The following is a 20,867-nucleotide window of genomic DNA, read 5'->3' as shown; positions in this document are numbered from 1 at the left end:
ATTTCATGAGGGTTATTTATCTGGACCTTTACACGTACCCTGAGCCGGTCCTCCCGGCCTTTGAAACTGGGAAATAAGGGGTAGTGGTCCGAGGCCTGGACATACACTGTTGACACTGCCAGAGGGAGACGGGGTGGGGGACTGAGTGGGAGAGGCAAGGGGACTGGTCAGCTGAGTGCTGGCCTAAATAAAGAAAAAATGAAGATCAGTATGATATTGGTTATTAAGTGGACAGAAGTTTTAATTCAAAACCTACACAATACAGTAAATCATTATTACAATTGACCAGAGAAGGATGATGGAGATAAAAGAATGAAAAAAGGCATTTCAATAACAAATGCAATGCCTTTATTGATTATTCATAATCAAGAAGAGTTTGATACTTTTGTTTACCTGTGGAGTGTTGTCAGGTTTGTAGAGCTCTCCTGGCTTGCTGGGCCGCTGCTCTATGCTGTAGTACTTGCACGGGTTCCACTGAACGAGAGGAGGATTCTGGGAAGGCTGTGGTCCGTTGGGGACACTGAGTTGCATGACCATTACCCCGGGCCCTGGAGGAGCCACTCCTGAGAGAGCAAAGCAAAGATAAAACCAGGATAAATGGATGATTTATGTGACAGGAAAGGGCAGACTTTATCTGTGGCCCTGTGCTTTTCATGTGCAGTCATACATATTAAAGATTTAATTCAGCTTAAATGTAGCTTCAAACTACCCATTGAAAACAATGTTTTCTTTAACATGACACTAAAGACTACTGTAAAATTATAAATGCAGAGGATGGATTTACAACTGTAGAAGTTGAAATACAAAGAAAGATGTATAGTCAGACTTCAGAACAAATTTATTACAACAATGTCAAATATTTTGCATCTGAACCAACTGAGCCTTGTTTACGTACTATTGCTGATGACAGCCACAAGTTCTCAATCCAATGGAAAATGTTTCGAATGCAGAATAAATTCATGAATATTCAGTAAAAATAAAATAAATCATAAGAATATGGAGCAGAATCTCTAAGGAATGTTTCTAACACCTCATTGAAACTATGACATAAAAGGCTAAGATAGTTTTATAAGGATCAGAACCAATGTACTACTAAGGTGTGCCTAATAAAGTCACCAACAATAATATATTATAATGAGAGAACTGTAGACAGGCTTTTCCATTATATCATGTAATTTCCAAAGACACAGTTCATAATACAGACCATCAACAATAGAACTAGAGTTGGTGAACTAGCTGGAATAACAATCAAATGCTAAGACTAACTAAATTTAGTCCCTAACAAGACAAGATAACTTGTGAAGAAATAAGCATATAAGATTGCGGAGTTAAAAATAAGAGGTCACAGGGTAGCTTGACATGAACAGAACAGAGTGAAGGACAGCATGTCACATGATAGAGTGACTATCATTGGAAACAAGTTCAGGTTTGATCAGGAGTAGAAAAGAAAAAAAAGCGTTCGGTTTGTTTTCTTCAAACATTGCCTCTTTCAAGGACATTTATTTACAGCTCCACGCCAGAAACCTGAGTGAACTTTCCCCCACAATACCTTTCACCCAGTTTTACAAACCACAGACATCATTCTATTGCTGTCTGATGGCCGATAAACTTTGTTGTAATCTCAGTTAGTTATGCCATAAATTTCAAATCAGGCATATTTTCAGTCTAGGTGACGTGTACAGCCAAAGTTCTGACTTAAAAAAAAATAAACAAATAAAATAAATGAGGGACTTTTGAATAAGAGTAAAATATTTAAACTGTTAAAATAAATTTCTTGTATTATTATCATTGATAATAGTCATTTTAATAAGTACTTGGTGACAGGAGGCCATACCTGAATATTGCTGTTGCAATGTTTGAGGGTTGCAGGGAGACGGTGACTGTGTGATCTGAAACTGCTCTGAGCTGGGAGGCTGCAGGTAACCTACTGACGGGCTAAATGACAAACAAGAAGAAAAGCTAAAGGTTACTTTTCAGAGTAAAAAAAAAAACAGAAAATGTTAGTCTGCAGCAATCAAAGATGATAAAATATTACTCTAATGTTTCAAATATGTTGAATTAATGTTTAAAAGAATAATTTTCAAGCTATATGAAGACAAGTGGCAAACATTTCACACAAATCCTTGTACCTTGTGCTATTTTGCTGTGTTGGTGTAATAACACTGTAGTAGACAGGCATAGGCCCCTGGACAGACTGGCTGACAGGCACCATGACCTGCTGCTGGTACTGCTGCTGCACCACTTGCTGATTTTCATTTGCCACTGGCACCTAATGCAAGAAATGGAAATATTGAGTGGGAGGAAATGTAAATGGTTTTGGTTAACAAGAGTTAAAGTCAGACAATAAGTTACTGTTTAGGTGTCAACTTCAAATTCAAACCACATCGGATTTCTAAACATTTAATTCAGTTTGAAATATATTGTCACTTTTGTAACAAATGTATATTCGAGCTATAGTGAAGCAGAGCAACTCTGCAATCTGTATTTATGCATGATTTCTTAAAGAGTGACATAAAACAGACAAATCAAAAGCGCACAAACCTGATATGATGGCATTTGTGGGTATTGAACCATTATACTTTGCATTTGGCCTCCAATACTAGTTCTTTGGGAATTGAGCAGACCAGGATTTGGAGGCTGCTGCACCCCCATCATGTTCTGATAGCTTGGCTGCTGGCTAGGCATCATGGTCTGAAGACCTGATGAGAGCACAATACAAAAACAGACAAAGGTTTGACATAGTATTCAAATGAATATCCAATGATGTATTAAAAATGCTGAAAAACCGTCTGTCATGCCAACTTAAAAAGTAAATGATCCTCATTTAACTAATTATTATCAATAAATAATTTAAAAACTTAAAAGTTTATGGTTTATCAAATTATGAGTGTTCACAATTAAATCCAAATTATATCCAGATCTCTCTGACCTTAGTATTTATTAGCTATGTGTATTGGCAGACTTCCATTTCAACTCAAAGTCCATTTTAGCCGTCAACAATGTTTATCTCTCAGTATAACGACCACATTAGCATAGCGTAAATCAAAGAGTACAAATGCTATAGCAGCCACTTTTTCCTTGAAAGACACAGAGCTGAATATTGATTTGTGCCAAATTTACTTAGCTAATAATACAGGGAAAAGGTTGTCTAAACAAAACCTTTCAGCTGAATGACTCAGTGTAGGTCAGAGACAGTTTTAAGTACTATACTAATCAAATATGTTAAATATCTTAAAAGTGAAGATTTGTCAAAGTAAAGATCGTCATGACAGCCAAATTATTGAATATTACTAATAGCAACTATAACTTAAACACAGAGAATAAGGACATGCAGATTAGACCCCTTGTAGTGACATGAGGGTCAGATCAAAATAGTGCTAACAATTGGTATTTGAAAACCCTGATGAAACTGCTTTCATAAGAAAATTCAACTAGAACTGAAATGAAAAATGTTACAAGAAAAATGATTAATGGCTGTGGAAGAAGATAGCCGAAGCAAGATGTCAGTAAATTAAAGATAATGGCTGAATGAGGTAAAATTTTCTAACTTTGAATAAAAACAAGATTGAGGTCATCTGGTTTGGCAAATCTCATCAGTCCTCTTGCACAGCTGATATTCCCAGAACAAGTCAGGAATCTGGGTGTTATTCTAGAGAGCAATCTCACTTAAATATCAGAAAAGAACTCCTCTCTTTTCGCTGGGCTGTGGCTGATTTATTTGGTGTTTAATATTGAGTTAGTTTCAAATCTTAACTGTGTTTTACTTACTTTTATTACTGTTTTTATTCAATTTACTATTTTATAATTGTAGATGGAATTATGAAGAATCCAATAATTGTGGATGTAATTATAAAGAATTTTGGTCAACTCATGTCTTAATCATTCTATACAAATGAATTAAACATGGATATTTAATACATATATCAATGTTTGATATTCATTTTCAAATCAAAATGACAAAGAAATGAGTGTTTAAGGCGATGCACCATGAGAACACTGACAGAGCTTTTCCAGCCACATTACAGTTGAAGTAGAGACCGTTTTTAAGTTTGCAGTACCTCAGAATGTACTGACCTGACTGCTGATTGGGCGGAGGCATTGGTTGTGTGCGTTGGGCTTGATAAGACACCTGGTGGGATATAGGTTGGGACACGCGGTACTGCTGTCCTGAACTGGGGTACTGACCAGGAGGGTAGTATGACACCTGTATCTGAGGAATGAAACAAAAAGACCAGAGAACGTTCAGTTGAGAAAACAAGGCATTACATTAATCCCCAATTCTTATTTATTTGGTAAGTTTTATTGCATTAACGGCTTCCTAAACTGTATTGAAAGTATATGTTATTGGGACTTTTAATTTTAACTCGACGTAACATGGAGTAAGAGTTGAGCAAGCACTATTCTGAAGCACATGATCAATATTATGATTCTCATTAAACCTGGAATATTAGATTTTAGCCACAGGGGAGTCAGCAGAAATGAGCTGTGTGATGTATCCCCCCTTACAAGTTGCCATGGCAAAATATTTCATTGCTACTTGCCTCATTCTGCAAAAGTAGAGGGACAAGAGCATAAGAACTGGGGTTGTGCTTCATATGGCAAAGCAAACTGGCTTTAAGCCATTTAAAATTAAGAAAGAAATTCAAAGTCACAGTCTAATAAACTCAAACTGTAAGATGGCAGATAGAGCCAGACGCTATCAAACATGTACAACAAAACATATGTGTTATTGGATTGTAGCAGCAGGTTGTCTGAATCAGTTATTGAAACAATGTTGTGAGATCTGAATAAGAAAACAATATAGACAGAACCTGACATCTACTGAAGAAAAGACTGATAACTGATGATCACTAAATAACCATCTGCAACTCCAAACTGATCCCCACCAGTAAATTACAGTCACATTTATTGAAGTGTAACTTTCTGGGGAAGCTTTCAGAATATTCTTGTCCATATTGTCCTTCTTGCCAGTCACACAAATAAGTTTTATTTGTATAACAACAAACTGTCAGTGATAAAAACAATTAAGTCTGCTGCAGTGGAGAAATGGAAAATAACTTTTATAATAAGTATTTCCTGGATGAAAAACATATCTGTACATGTAAATGGTATTTCTTTTCTTCTTTAAATATGTATTGAAGCCTATGAAAAAATGTTTTATATCACACACCTGTTTAAAGAGAAATATTTTTAAATACAAATGTTAGGAGCTTAGCTCTTCCACTAAAAGTTTAAAGATGAATTTGAAACTATATGCAACTCCTGTAATCGGACATTTGTTAAACTCACATACCTGTTGTGGGGGAGGGGGCTGGATGTAGCCCTGCGGCGGTGGAGGAGCCTGCATGACAGTCTGGGATGGAGGAGGCGGAGGTGGAGGCGGATGCGGGTGTCCAGTAGGGGGCTGGTAGCCAGATGGTGGAGGCAAAGGCTGGCCTGTCGTTGCCATGATGTAGCCAGGCTGGGGTGGAGGGTGCTGCGATAGCACGGTGGGAGGGGGCTGATACATGGGAGAGGCCTCAGGGTTCTCGCTGGAACCCTGCCGACTCAAAGTCATTTGTGTGAACTGGGGTGCCAGCTCATCTCCCTGGAAACAATGGGAATGATTGGAATGGAGGGTTTTAATTATGGAATACACTCCAAAGTCAGGACATTCAGTTCAGCTGGATCTGGAGATTTATATTTTACAAACTGACAAAGTGATAAGATTCTATTAAAAATATTAATAGCTTCATAGCATTTCTGTCCAAAATGTGTTGTACATGGAAACCATCTGTTCTGAAAATACTCACGTCATCAAAATGTTTGTACACATTTATTGAAGTGTAACTTTCTGGGGAAGCTTTCAGAATATTCTTGTCCATATTGTCCTTCTTGCCAGTCACACAAATAAGTTTTACACATGTTATTTCAGCCCTACTTTACAGTGTAGGGCCGAAACAATTGACTGGATTAACCAATTATTGAAATAATAGTCAACTAACTTAGTAATTGATTACTGATTAACTGGAGTATACAGACTCACAAAAATGCCATTTTGCTGAAACAACACCACATTCAGAGCAGCAATTAAATGAAAACAGCAAAAAATATATATATATATAGATATCTATCTATCTATCTATCTATCTATCTATCTATCTATCTATCTATCTAAATCTTGCACTTGAGATAAAAAAAAAATACAAGGTCTTTTTGTGATCCAATAATAGTCAAATTAGTCCTAAAGCGTATTGATGTGAAGTCAAGCAGAAAGGGCCTAGCTTTTCACATTTTTGTGTTAGAAATATTATTTTCAGATGCAGATGAATCCTTTGTCACAAATGTTCAAACATACACTAAATGAATGTGTTTGCATTTGGTCAAAAAAATGCAATTGTGAAAATTTTAATTGTGAAAATTTTTAATTTTCACAATTAAAAATTTAATTGGCATGTCCTTATTTGCATCTTTTAATGTAGCTATTTCTAATATTGTATAAGGATAATTCTAAAGATCAGCAGATTAGGCAATTTTTTTATCCAATTAATAATCAAAATAATTGCTAGAGTGATTGATTACTAAAATAATTTAGTTGCAGCCTTATAACAGTGATATACATTTTACGCATGGGCAATTATTATCAGCTGGTGATATGTCAATTTATTTGCCAACTGCCATAAAGCAGCAGAAGAAAACCACAATAAAAGGACAAAGCAGAACTTCCAACGCTGTTAAAGAAAAAGCATGCAAGTTAAAGACCATAGCCATCAAAATAATCTCTGTGGAAGTATGTTTGTGTTTTTTTTAGTAGAACCACCCTTTATGTTTGCAGATGTCAGCCTTGATGTAATCTATGACTAAAGTAACAGAAGTAATGAAGTTACAAAAGGCATCAGTACCATTGTGTACTGCTGGGGAGGAGAAACTGGCAGGAGAACCTGGGGGCAGGAGGGGCTGGAGTAGGAGACAGGCTGAGAGGGCTGTAGAGACGCCACCGGCTACACACACCAGAAAGAAAGAGCAAGTGAACAGGCAGAGGAAGAAAGGCAGAGAGAAGGGCAAAATGAAGAGAAGAAAAGAGAAGCAAGAAAGAATTATGAAGACATGAAAAATGAGGGTTAGAACACACTGGTGAAGTTTTAATGAGCAGAAATGAGAGAAATGGAAACTGACGCTGTTCTTTAAATATGCAAATGCAACACAACCCATATTTAAAATAAATTGTTCTAACTACAAAGAGTGAAACAAAGGAAATGTCTAGAAATATGGTTGTATCTTGTCATATCCAACATTAAAATGCATATAAACAAACTTCAGCATTGCCTCAGGATTACCCACCTTGTTAGACTCAAACACTACAGATAGTTGATTTAAAGACTGTTCCAGTTTGACCTCTAAAAATTTAAATTAATTCTATTTCTCATTTGTTTTTTAATTGTAATGAAATTGAGGCTCTTACCTGAGCAATCATGTGATTGCCCATGGGGTGCTGCTGTGGGGTGGGTAGCAGAGCGGTTTGAGGTGGAGCCTGGGGCTGCGGCTGCTGGGGCGGCTGCGGCGGGCAGGGTAGGAGGCTACGGCTGGATTGGGAGACCGAAGGCGGAGGGCAAACATCAGGACTGACTAAGGGCAAGCCTAGAAAGGAAGAAGAGACAAAAACACCAAATTTGCAGTATTTTATTTTTCACTATAGGCTATCAATAAAACCTTCACAACTGAGTATAACTCATAAGTACTAAAAATCACTACTTTGGTATTGTTAGTAATAAGCAACTGAATTTAATGTCTATATTTAATTGTCTTATATGAACCAACAGCAGAGATACCTGTAAGTATTGCTGTTTATAGAATTTTCATCATTGACTCACACATCATGCTGCCCTCAATTAATTTAGATTTAATTGAAACGTACATTTTTTTAAGAACTTATTTATGCAGAAGTCATAATTAAAGGACCAGAAAAAAAGCAGCAATACAATGTTTTCTGGTGAAGAAATAACTAGTACAAGATTGTGACTATTATGGTGTGTTGTGGCTGTCATGTTACTTTACTACTCAACTTTTGCATTTTATAATTTGAAAGTTATAGTGCTTTAAAGTATTAAAGCCCAATGGGTTTGTGCTTTTGTCACATGTTTTGGTGCCACATAGGATATAAATTCCTGTGTGAAAATGAGTCATAAGTTTCTCCTAGCCTCTGTGGTGCTAAAAAAAAAGAAAAGAAAAAAAAGACTAATTCAATCCTCAAACAGCTTGGTCCGCAAATCACAAACGTCTCATAGAAAACGAAAGTGTTTCATATAAACCCTCACGTTTTTGGTAACTGATAATGGACTATGTCTGACTTCATGTCAGGTACTTTCTCAAAAGTTCAACAAGATTTGATAAATGGCCTTAATGAGTCTGCATGGTTACTTTAGTGTATGGAGGCAAAATTATTAGGCCAAGTTTATATATATTCCATTTTGGGGTAAGCTTGTATCAATGAACATTTCACTTATTGTTCAAGCATTAAGATGGTTGATTTTTCTTTAACTCAGTCATTAACTAACCATCTTTGGTTTTGAAAAATGTAAAAAAAAAAAACAAAAAAAAACACTATACTAGGAAGATTGCTTTACAGTAAGAGAAGTCGCTATTACTTGTAGTATTTTGGGAAACCGCAATATATCCAGAATTAACCTGTAGTTAGAAAGGCGCATGTATGCAATTAATAAAAAGTTAGTTCAGACCCAAAAGCTTTTTTCTTCAGTCCCTACCAGAGCGAGAGCCTTTGCAGCTTCCCTGTGATCCTTTGTTGCTGCCAAGGCTGTCCCCTCTGGTGAGGATGGAGATGCCAGAGAAGCTGCTGGCCTTCGTCACGGGTGGCCGAAGGGTGCGGTTAGAGCTGTCCGAGTCGGTACTGCTCCAAGGTCGTGGCTCCAGACACTTCATATCACTGTCTGTGCTGCTTTGACGACTGCTTGATGCTCGACTGGAGCTCTCACGGTTCCCTCTAAAAGACAACAGAACAGGGAGGATCAAGATTTTACAATGACCGCTGTAAAATATAAACAGTTGAGTCGGGAAATGAGGTAAAGTTATCAAGTGCAAGAAGTTAGCAAAATAAGCAGAGGTAGAGAGTCAGTTGCACTTAAAATTATTCAACCTTTTTAAAAATTATTCTTTGGCAAAATAAAGGAAATCTTTTTTATTATGGTGGTCCTAATAGCTTTTCAGATCTGTCAGTGATCACTGTTCCCCTTGACAGTACAATGATAACCAAGCTTCAGTTTCCTCACAGACAGAACAACATTTTCCAACAAAGATTTCCTGATAATAAAATTAATCTTGCCCTCCATATGCTGCATGTATCCAAGCCAGAGGGTGCATGATGTTATTTTCAGCCAATACTTCATTATTTCATCTGCCGACATATCACGGATCCATTGAGATAAAAAGCTGGAATTTTGATTAATTTCACCTCTTAGCAGAACCTCCATACCTTTTTGGCTTAATACATTTGTCAGGAAATTGTAGCAACTGTATTCTATTCCATTCTTGTGCTTTTTGGTCAGAAGAGGTGTACATTTTGGAGATCAGGCATATTGTAGAGTCCTTCAGCATTTTGGAGTTTACGCTGGAAACTAAAACTAGCTGCTGTTGCCACCAAGACTTGGTGCAAGTCTTTCAGTTACTCAAGGGTTTCTGAGTACTTGCCACCTCAGTAATCCTTGTTCTTCAACATACATAGCATAGCAACCCATGCTTCCAGTCATACCTCTAGGAAAATTTAGCGACTTTTCAAGTTTTCTTGTTCTTTCATCTCCTTAATAAACTTACTAAAAGATCCTTTTGACTTAGCCGTATTTCTAACATGCATTCAAATGTTACTGTTAATTAGTTCGGGTATTTGAGCTGTTTTATCTGAAGCACACCTGGTGCACCAAATCAAATCCTTGATTGTTTGAATCAAGGGTGCTTGAAACCACATCTGATTAACAAAATAGCCCTATGAACTATTCTACAATAGTAATTGAAAGGAAAATTTAATGTTCAACTGTTTTTCTAAAAACCCTTGTAATAGTCTTATTTAGCTAAACTTGTTAGATTATTGTGCAATATGTTTATTGGAAACACCTATTTTTTGCAGGTACAGAATAATATTACATGCAACTGTATAGGGTTAAAGGAGAGATGTTTTATATAAAAAAGGAGAATGTGTTCTTGGAGTATTTGAAAGAGATGTGTGTGGGTAAAAGTAGACACAAAAGAAGAAAGATAGGCAAGAAGGAGAGCAGGGTAAGGTCATCAGCAGCTAGGAAGGATACAGTTGGACAAGCCTCAAATAGAACATTCAACAAAGATGCATATTGGCTGGTTTTGTGTAACCAAAGTACAGACACAGGCAACATATCAAAAGCAAATAATTTTTGGTTTTCAAGTACACAACCACACACACATTCCCACAAACCCACTCCTGGGTAGAACAACCATGCAGGGGGAAACGATGCTTTAACATCAACCAGGTGTTACTCGGGTGAAGAGATGAGAAAGTTTCACAATTTCAACTCACAACAAAGCAAACCATGTTAGATTATGGACACAGTTTATATCAAAGATCTTATGAATGAAATGAACACCATCAAAGGTGCTAATACAAGTAAAGGAAAGAAAAAACAAAACAAAAATTCATGCCCTCTTTTAGTAACACCAAATGAAACAAACATCAAAATTTTAAGTAACACTAAATATACAAACAGTAGAATGTTAAGAAGTAAATGTGCTTTGATACTCAGACTCACACACACCACCTACAAGTTGAGCACTCTGTATTTTTTACTCTACGCCAATCTATTATGATATGAAACTGTCACTCCGGTAATGTACACACTACATGTGCAACATGCACTCAACAACATCCTGCCCATCAAAAATAACAATTCTTCAATATTCAAATAAAATACAATTTTAACTGCTAACACTTGTGAAACACTTGTACACAATTATGAAACATGATTATTTATGTAGAGGGGAAAATTCAAAATTTTTTAAAGGACTTGCAACTTTGTTTATGGTAGAACTGATTCAGGTTATAAAACGCTACTGAACAGCAAGTAGTTTTTAATGTGGCTCATGAATATTTCAGAAAGACTAATTAATGGAGGAACTATTTTGAGGCTGTGTGCTGCTCAACCTCTTAGGGAAGGGTGAGTGCAATGACGCTCTGTGAACAGGCTGGCACACACTGGTTTCATGCTGCAAACAAAGACGATGCCAGAAGAGAGCAGAAGGGATTCTGCTGTTGATCACATTAGATTTAATCTCAATTTCTCACACCAGCAAATCTCTCACATGTAAACAAAATAGCAAGAAAAACCATCAGTGAAATACTGAATATTCTTCTTTCACTTTTGGTCTTTAAGAGATGTCAAATCAACTAAAGCACTGTTTAATCTGCAAAAACCTGTTTTCATATATAAATCATGCTGAAAACTTTTACAATAAAAATGTTTTAAGATAGCATGTAAAAGCAGGTAAAGAACAAGAAGTATTCAACAAAGAACGGAGGTGTTTGAAGGTCTGAGAATGAAAAATAATAATTACTACTACACTGCTTACCCATTATTATTACTGTAATTAGAGGAACATCTTAAAAGAATGAAAAATAAGACAATCTGATCAGATGCAAGTAGAAAAGCTGTTTAGTAAAAAAATGTTAATTTCACTCAACAGTTCCACTACAACCCCACTAGAAACCGGCTGCTTATAAATAAATGGCCAGGTTTGTGACGCTTCAATGATTGCGGCCAATGATACTTCAAGAGGAGAAAAAAAGGTTAATCAGACAACGTGATTTACAAGAAATGGTCTTTTCTGTAGAAGCTTTACATTGCACATCAATATATGTGGACCCAAGATGGAAGAATTTTTTGTCCATTTTAGCCTAAAACAGTCCAAGTTAAACTTTCTGTACCATCTCAGACACGAACTCATGTGATGGCAATTCTAATGAACGTAACAGACGGGGAGAGAATTTTGACAGTGTAAAAAGTGTATGGACATCCTGGAGTGTAATTACAACTGTAACTTATGTCTAACTTAGAAGATTACTGCTGATCAGAGCAAGATTGATGCAAATTTGCAGAAACAACACAAAACTATATATATAAAAAAACAACCAAAGAAAAGACATGAAACCTTAAAACTGTCTGGCCGGACTACTAAGATGGAGGCTGAATGGTTGCATTGTGTGAATGACTGGCTCTCTGGCTGAGAATTAAGGTGGGACAGATGTCTGTGCACAACAAAGAAACAGCATCTCTCTGAACAATGTTCAATGTGAAAAAGACATGTAGTCTATAAACTATAAATCATAAATGATCTGGCTTTGTTGATTGGGTTAATTCACTTCAGAAGGTTACGCTATCCCCATGTTTGCACCTGCAGAAAAGTAATCAATGGCTTTGCTAAGGATGTTTGATATTTGTTTGGTCTAATAATCCTACAGAAAACAAATCTAAGATTTCAATATTTGTTAATATTACATTGAATAAACTTTGACCTATTAATACAATTTGCACACCTCAAACAATAATAGTAAAAATTGTACTGTTAAAAAAAAATTATTATTCTCGATTTGAATGTTGTTTTAAGCTCTAAAGCACCACCATGTTGCAAGGTTAATTGCCAAACAAGTTTTTGTTAAGTAACATATTGATAATTACACAGTTAAATCAACCACAAAACAAACAGATCACTGTGAAATTGATGTGGATACTTTCCATTAAAGTGTAGCTGATGGTGGAAGGGTTGATGGGTGAGTAGATCAGTTTCCAGTGAAACCACAAAGCAGCCATGCATCCACGGTGCAATGCTAATGTAGCCATTTATCAGCCCAGTACACCAAGCAAAGATAATAATCACCACAGTTCACCAATTTCATCACCAGACCACTTTAAAAAAAAATGGGCATGGCAACACACTAGTGAGGCAGCAGCTCCCCAATACCTAAAGATCTGTCTCCTCTTTTGAGAGCTAGAGCAGTAGCCCTCAGTGGAAAGTCTGTTGGGGTTAACATTAGGAGAAAATGCTCAAGTTACAAGTCTGCATAGGACAGGAAATGGCTTACAGAAAAGGAAAAGTAGGAGGTAGAGGTAGGCACAGTAAAAAAAAAAAAAAAAACCCTTGAGAAGAAAGGGAAAAATGCACACAAGGCAGAAATTCAACTCATGAGAAGCCCACGCTGCTTCTTTGTGTCACTCTCAGCAAATTAGGCCCTCATTTACCAAGCTAAATGTTAGGAGACTAACTGCTATGTGACCTAACCTATTAGTAAAATCTGCAAAATTACTAAAACTTAGCTCACAGAATGTGTGATAAACCTGTGTGTCATAATAAATAATGTAGTAGTTAATACAATACACATCTTTAAACAAGTTATTTCATAGATTCTGATTAAAGGAAATACTACTAAGGCAAGTTTTGAGGAGCCTATGTACAAGACTTGATTATCGATGTCTTATGATACTCCTTCTCAACTGAGAACTAAAATAAGCAGTTTTAATTATGAAAAAGGTGAAAACATTTATACAAAACAAACATAAAGCCATCCAAGGGAAATCACCAACTTACCTGTTGTCATTGATGTATCCATTTTGAGACGACTGCAAAAAAAAGGACACCTGCACATTATGAAATGCATAATTCTATTAGTAACACGTTCCCAGCATCATTTTGGCTTGTCAACATTTCAAAATTCAACAGTTTAGGCTATGAGGATTTTCTACTTAGCTTAACTGCTGGCTTAGCACTAGGTTTTTCTGTTTCTACAGCTGTCAGCAATAAAACATTTGTTCTATCACAACACTAAGTCTTGGCCGTTCTATAAGGAAAGAAGCACTTTTTTCAGAAGATTTGAGGCAAACAGTCAAATCAGTTATTGTGATATCATGGTTAAGACTCCTGAGTCAGTTTGGCTTCTAATCTGCCCAACAAACACTATTTAGAGCTGCAGATGTAAATGTGGGTAACACATCCACTCATAAAAATGTTGATTACAAAGATCACTTGGCTGGGGTTGTTCACAAATGATGTTAAAATGATCTACTAACTGAGCCCAAAAAAGCACTGGAACAGTTTTGGTGGAAAAGCCTTAAAAAAAAACCCAGCAGGAGTTTCATCCCAACCCAAGATTCAAGAACCTCTTAAAGGATAGTACTAATAATTTGTTAGCACTAGATGATTATGGTAAAATAGAAAAAGGTGCAATAACTTGTTTTCCACTGTATAAAAAAAATAATTACTTTAATAATAAGGCCTTCAATGCCATATTTTCCCTTTAGAGACATTCTTACATAAGCCCTTTAAGTTTAGACAAAATACATAACATACTTTTTTTACCTGTTCAAAAGTCTAAGAACATGTTCTACAAACTGCAGCAGACTACACAACTTTCTTTTCCTGACGTTCTGAAAGTGAAGCAATTTCAGATCGTGCTAATGTAATTATCAAATTATGACTGAAAAGCAATTATAGTGTACTTTCCTTTACAAAGCAAATGTATGTTCAAATTTTTTTGTATAAATTTTTTTTTTCTGATTTCCTGACTAGTCTAAAACTTACCACAATTTCATAGTTTATATAATTAAAATAAACAAGACATCTAAAGCTTGTCCAAGTAATAGCTCAATAATTAGAAAACACTCAAAAATCTTCTAAGCAAATGTTGCAAACATGATATAACATGTTTGCATGATATAAATAAAATAAAAAAAGACCGTAGAAAATAGATACTTACTTCTCGGGCAAAGATCCTGTCTCGTACCCGCTGATATTCTTCTTCTCGCTCCTCAATAGATTTGCTACGCCTCCCGTCCTGCAGTGGCACACGGATCTAAAATTTGCAAAGACAAAATGTATTTCAACCTAAAATGGTAAAGGCAGTGCTAATCTACCCCATGCTTGTTCACCTTGCTAATCATGTCAAAAAAAAGAAAATGCTGAAAACAATTTGAACAATAAAATTATAGGCCCAATATTCATACGAAGAATCTCTCTCTTCTATGCAAACAGGCCTAAATAAAATTATTTCAGCTTTAGAGAAAAATGCTGCACCAGATTAAATAAAGCACTAAGAAAACATAACAAATCTTACAACAAATAGAAAATAGTGCAGTTGTTACATTGAAAGTGGAGAAAGTATAGAACATGCTCAGATTTCATAACTTGCTAGCAGGGCAATTTTGATACAAATGGAAGATGCTGTAGTCGTGACTTCTAAAGAGCAGAAAGTTTAGTCGCTTGACAGCAAAGTGGACAAACTGCAAACTCCTCATCTGCATTGCAAAAACTACCGTTCCAGAAAGTAACAGTGCTGACAAATATGCAAGTTGTCTCTTTTTCAATTCTAAGATTGTATGTATCAGGATTTAGAAGAAAAAAAATTAAACCTGCAGATAGGAGATTAAGCACTTTGTTTTTGCCTTGCTTTCGTTCACTTGACACCTTTTGTGACTTATTGACCAGTAACAAAAGGATGTCAGTATAAAAAGGTATGGTGATTTAAATGGATTTGGTAATGACAACCAACCAACCTGATTATCATCTTTGTCCATACTAGCATCATCTCTTTTAAGGATGAACTTCTTCTGAAAGTCCATGTTGCGTTCATCCTTGATGTGTTCAGAAAACCGTTGCTCTGGGCTGGAGGATAAAATATAATGAACAGTTATTCTTCAAAGGACGCAAAAAGACAGTTAACCACAATTAAGAGCAAAAGGCAAGGAACTAAGGAAAAATGTTAGAAAGCTTTTTCTTGTAGAGTTGACCTTTGCCTATTCATGGTTCACAGATTTTGTGAGTCCAAGTTACTTACCGAAAATCTGCCTAATCACAGATATTTCCATGGCACATATCTACTATGTCTCATAATCTCTAAACTAAAATCAAAAGTATTTTGTATGCCAAACAAAATAGCAAATAAACTTCAAAACATTTATAAGGTTTCTGTACTAAATTCTGACACACTCACATGCGAGTGTTTCCAGTCTTGTTGATGATGACAGCTTTTCCTGTCTGATCTACGTTGTGATCCATGCCAAAGTAGGCGGCCACACGATGCAACAGCATTCGATGATACGAAGTCATCTGAGGAAATTTCTTATACTGGTTACTGCAAGTGAAAAAAAGCATAGAAATAAGTTAATAATTGTTAGATGACCTTTAAGGTATTTGCTCTTAAGTTGAAATCTCTCTTGTTGAATGTTGAAAAAGCATAAAAAGAGAAGCAAGAAGTATACTAGGTAAGCCATACTAGGCAAGAATGCAACTGTGATATTATTGTTGAATACTGAGACAGCTGTATCAGTAGCAAATAATGCCCATTTTCCTCCCTCAATGCTTTCTTTTCCAAAATAACATAATTTCAATCACTCTCTGTGAGCTGTAGCTTCTCAATCATTAGAAATGGGTATCAAATGGTAAAAAAAAAAAAAAGAGTCAGTCAAACTGTCTTTGTTTGGTATGCTTGGTGTGAATGTATGCACTCAAAATAACAGCCCATTAAATAGTGCCATCTAGGCAGCACTTTCAAATTAGGGACACATTTGGGTTGTAATGATGGTCAAGATTCTCTAATGTGTAGCTCTACAATTTTGTAAATGTAAATCTAAATGTAATAGTTATTTCTGACACATAATGGGGATCCTGTCGACAATGGGATAATCAAGTTCAAACTCACTTGAACTTGATTATCCCGTTAATCAAGTTCAAGTGACTAACTTGAAGTGACTAACCAAGTGACTAACTTGAACTTGATTAAGTTACCCTTTTCTAATTAGTGCATTAGAAAAGACTAATGCACGAATGTACCAATCTAGAAAATAAAAATATGATCTTTATGTGTAAAAATAATTAAGTGTAATGAAAGACAGATTTACTTGTTGTCATTAATGAACTCCAGGATATCTTGTTCTAGTTTAAGCAGCATCATTCGATCCCTGGTGGGTCAAAGGGAGAAAACAAATTAGAGAATTCAGGGGGACCACAGAGTCCCCCATTTAAAATATAGTAAAGTTGCCGTTTAAGTTTGAGAAATCAATAAAAACAATTATTTTGATGGTAGTTAAGAAGAAAATAACAGAAGTTTCTTTACATGCAAATTGAAGGCATTAATCTAACCACTTTCTAAGAACTCTAAAGATCAACTTAAGCAAGAAAAAAAATGCAGAAAAACATGCAATGTGGTAATAGTATGAACATCTGCACACAACTATCGCAATTATGATAACCCTATTAGCAACAACATAATGATTTTAATATTTTTGGTAAGTCTTTGGTAAGTTTTTACTTTGTACAAGTTCCACACAGCAAAAAAGGTGCATCAAAATATTACCATCAATTTATTATTATCCTTGATGGAAACAGATGTGGGATTCTGTGATTACTCTAAATACATTTTGTGTGAATATTTACAAAGTGCATAAGCAACATTAACAAATAAAATGCATTTATTTTCAATGCCTAAAGAAACAAAATTTACATTTACATCACTAATCTATTAGGATTCTTTACTAAATTCATTATAACCTTATAAGTCTTTGGTTGTAATCATACCTGGGATTGTTTTTCAGTGTGTTGACCAAAAACTCATGAACATCAATGCCTGTGGAGTCTGTGTATTCCTGACTGGAATCTATTACAGAAAAAAATAAAAATAAAAAAATGAATAAAAATCATTTCATTAAAAACAAACAACCAAGAAACAAAAAAACAAAAATAAAACTAGATACATTGTGAACATATGCCATATGAAGATGTCTCAAGTGGCTGAAGATGAATAGACATGTTTCATGCTTTGGAAAATAGTCAGATATCTGCAAACTGTGTTCAGAATATACAGAGACAAACACCCTCTAGAGGGCATCATTACTTCTAAACTACACTGCACAGTTACACAGGTAAGCCATTTCATCTCTGCTCCTCTCCATATGACACTTAGGAGTCTTGAAGAGAAAGATTGAGATGTACTATAATTGTTTTATTTGTACTTTAAAACTGTCTTAAAAGTATCTATTAGTACTGATGAAGAGACATTCACATTACAAAATACCCTACAATCTAAAGAAGCACAATGATGTCAGGCTCTGGTCCAAACAATGACCACCATTAAACCGTGTCTTACCACGTGACAGCATCTTTCGAGGGGTCTTGTCCTTCTTCTCCTTTTCTTCATTTTCATACTCATCCTTTGAAGACTTTTCTTCCTCTTTATCTGATGGGCAGCTGATGTGAAGCTGAATGATTTCCTTTAGACACCAATAAAAAAAATTTGCCTTTCAATATTTGTAATAAATAATAAAAGAAAAACAGTTCTAAACTCAGGGATGAGTTAAGAGGTAAAGACGGTGGTTACTGGTTATGTTGGAAAAAATAAAAGTGTTACCGATTCTGGGGGTCCATCATTGGGGAAAGGACCAGAGGACTCCTCGCATACTGCCAGACTCCGTACTAATTTCATTTTGGCATTAGACTGAAACAAACAAGATTATTATATGAGATGAATTTTAGAAAAAAATTGATAAAATATGAACATACAAAAAACATCTAGATTGAGACAAAAATGTGTTTGAAAAGGTTTTTTTGTTGCCTTTTTCTGCCAAATATTTGACATTTTTTATGTTTATAATGAGAAGAATAAAATAAACTTTCAAATATATTGCGATGTGTGCAAAATCTAGAGGTTTGTTGTAATAATTCTTATTGCCTTTGTTGCCTAGTTTTTCCATTTCTGCTTCCAAAGCACCCATTATATATTCCAAAGCATCATAATGCAAAAGCCTGCCATAAACCTACAAAAAGGAAAATGAACTCCCATAAAACATGAAAATGGAAAAGAAAGATAAAAAGAACAGCTTAATATATAAACAGATGAGAAAGTCACTGAAGTATGTAGTCAGACCATAAACTGAATAGACAGTTAGCCCCGCTCCAAGATGCTTTCTAACTAGCTATTTAATAATATTTTAACAGCATGTATACACTTATCTAGTAACTAAATTTAATTAACTGGAATTAGTTTAAAAGAAAAGCTCCTAAGAAAGACGTATTAAACCAGTTACATCTGTTTTAAGAAATTATCATTCTAGTCTCAAAAGAAATTGGCCAGCTCTGCTATTTTTGTCTGGTTATTTGAAACATTATTCAGTTAGTTCAACAGGTAAAGTGCAGTTCCAAAGCCTTACTAAGGTCAGTAACACATTTACTGTTAACCTTCTTATCAGATTTAGGATTTTAAGCCAATGATATAATGCAGACAGTTGACTGTAGGTCAGTGGATTACAAAGCCGGAAGGATAAAAAGATATTCCATGCAGCAAATGAGCAAAAAGTCATTTCAAACACCAGGATTAAAAAGTAATATCAACTATGCTGAAATTCACTTACCTTGGCCCTTTTCCTGCCATGGCTATGGTTAGTAGCCCGCTTCTGCTATTGAAGCAAAAGAAAAATAATACTTTAATATTAGGGTGAAATTTAAATAGCCATAACAATAATGGATTCAAATTAGAAACCATAAAAGTCTAAGATTACAGGACAGTCTAGATGCAGCATCAACAAAAATATTAGTTTTTCCCTGTTCAATGTTTAAACTAATACATTTGATTGTTAGAAGTCTTTGAAATGTCACAACCTCCTGCATCCATGTAAGGAGACCTGTAGCTACTAATGACATTATAGATCTTAAATAAAACCTTACAAAAGTATTAAATGATACACATAACTAATGTGTATACTAAAAGTGAACAGCATGACAAACATTCCTGTTTACTTAGTGCCTCTGTATTGTTAAAGCATGCATTGTTAAAGTGGAGATCTTCCTGTCTCAGACCTACATGCTGCTGCAGAGCACATCACACTGCTGTAGATCAGGTGCAACTTTAAAGCTGAGAAACCAATAGAATTTAAGGTGATTTTATCGCTCATCAAGTGAAGCCTTATTGTCACATCCTCCTACCTGTGCATCCTGTGGAGAGTTATCATCTGGCTCTGGCCCCTCTCCTGTCCCATCCTTGGTGCTCTGTGGTTGAGGAGAGCTTTTACCTCGACTGCAGGGCTCAATTTGTAGCCCACTCTCTCCCTCCTGCTGGATGTCTGTTGTTAGGCTCAGTGACATCTTCTTAGGGGAGGGGAGAGGGTGGGAACGGGGAGGGGATTGGTGGAGAACCCAGTAGTGGCTATGAGAGTAAAAGAACATTTTCAGAAGAGATATAGGTTTTTGGTTTTGTTTTTATTACAACTGAGCACATTTCATGCTGTCCCTTGTCCTTTAAAGTAGCTACCTGTTGGAGGTACCAGGTCTATGCTGAACCTTTTACAGTGAGTGTGGGTAAGAACCACACACAGGGAGTTGAAGGGAATCCACTAAGGTAGTGTACTAGGCTGGGCAGCAGGCAGGGGGTAAAGTGAATTCCATAGCAAGCCTTGGGTCTCGGGGTAAAGGCTGTTGGGAAACAAAAACAACAAAAAATGTAATAAACTATATGAAAGGTATTACTTAGACAGCAAAAGGATATTAAATGCAAAATAACTATTTAGATATGCAAAGAGAAATCAGCTGATTTACAGCTTCAGGATACCAGAAAAGCAGGAAGGAGTATAATCCTGTGCGTTATGTTTTTTAACCTCTGCATCATGGAAAATTATTGTTTTGGAAATTTCAGAGCTTCAGTAAGCACCAGCCCCTCTCCTCTTCTAGAATTTACACAGATTCCTATTTGACAGCAACAGTGTCATGAGATCATTTTCCCTCCTACTGTAATCAGTGAATAAAATATTTGAAATGCTTTCTTTGAGTATATTTTTTATAAGAACTCAGAATCAGTTAAAATTACTATATGTCAGTCA

General features: G+C 35.7%; 1 protein-coding gene across 11 annotated transcripts in view; it reads right to left on the bottom strand.

Annotated features, from left to right (window-relative positions):
* Positions 1 to 20,867, bottom strand: part of LOC122834013 (R3H domain-containing protein 2) — a 46,839-nt gene that overhangs the window by 3,720 nt on the left and 22,252 nt on the right. For 2 of the 11 annotated variants that reach the window (XM_044122065.1, XM_044122066.1), the window contains 22 exons: positions 20,303 to 20,463; positions 19,978 to 20,197; positions 19,407 to 19,451; positions 18,407 to 18,493; positions 18,146 to 18,269; positions 17,578 to 17,656; positions 16,902 to 16,961; positions 15,995 to 16,135; positions 15,558 to 15,666; positions 14,762 to 14,857; positions 13,597 to 13,646; positions 12,973 to 13,026; positions 8,742 to 8,977; positions 7,442 to 7,617; positions 6,882 to 6,980; positions 5,294 to 5,587; positions 4,075 to 4,210; positions 2,542 to 2,699; positions 2,130 to 2,269; positions 1,835 to 1,935; positions 394 to 563; positions 39 to 183 (listed from right to left, as the gene is read on the bottom strand). In XM_044122065.1, the coding sequence (XP_043978000.1) occupies positions 39 to 183; positions 394 to 563; positions 1,835 to 1,935; positions 2,130 to 2,269; positions 2,542 to 2,699; positions 4,075 to 4,210; positions 5,294 to 5,587; positions 6,882 to 6,980; positions 7,442 to 7,617; positions 8,742 to 8,977; positions 12,973 to 13,026; positions 13,597 to 13,646; positions 14,762 to 14,857; positions 15,558 to 15,666; positions 15,995 to 16,135; positions 16,902 to 16,961; positions 17,578 to 17,656; positions 18,146 to 18,269; positions 18,407 to 18,493; positions 19,407 to 19,451; positions 19,978 to 20,136 (2,659 nt within the window). In that variant the 5' untranslated portion in view covers positions 20,137 to 20,197; positions 20,303 to 20,463. The remainder of the gene's footprint in view (positions 1 to 38; positions 184 to 393; positions 564 to 1,834; positions 1,936 to 2,129; positions 2,270 to 2,541; positions 2,700 to 4,074; positions 4,211 to 5,293; positions 5,588 to 6,881; positions 6,981 to 7,441; positions 7,618 to 8,741; positions 8,978 to 12,972; positions 13,027 to 13,596; positions 13,647 to 14,761; positions 14,858 to 15,557; positions 15,667 to 15,994; positions 16,136 to 16,901; positions 16,962 to 17,577; positions 17,657 to 18,145; positions 18,270 to 18,406; positions 18,494 to 19,406; positions 19,452 to 19,977; positions 20,198 to 20,302; positions 20,464 to 20,867) is intronic. The other 9 variants (XM_044122068.1, XM_044122067.1, XM_044122072.1 and 6 more) reach the window with 9 other exon arrangements.

The sequence above is a fragment of the Gambusia affinis genome, linkage group LG07 (assembly GCF_019740435.1).
Source record: "Gambusia affinis linkage group LG07, SWU_Gaff_1.0, whole genome shotgun sequence".
NCBI lineage: Eukaryota > Metazoa > Chordata > Actinopteri > Cyprinodontiformes > Poeciliidae > Gambusia > Gambusia affinis.
This window is presented reverse-complemented; position numbering and strand designations above follow the sequence as displayed.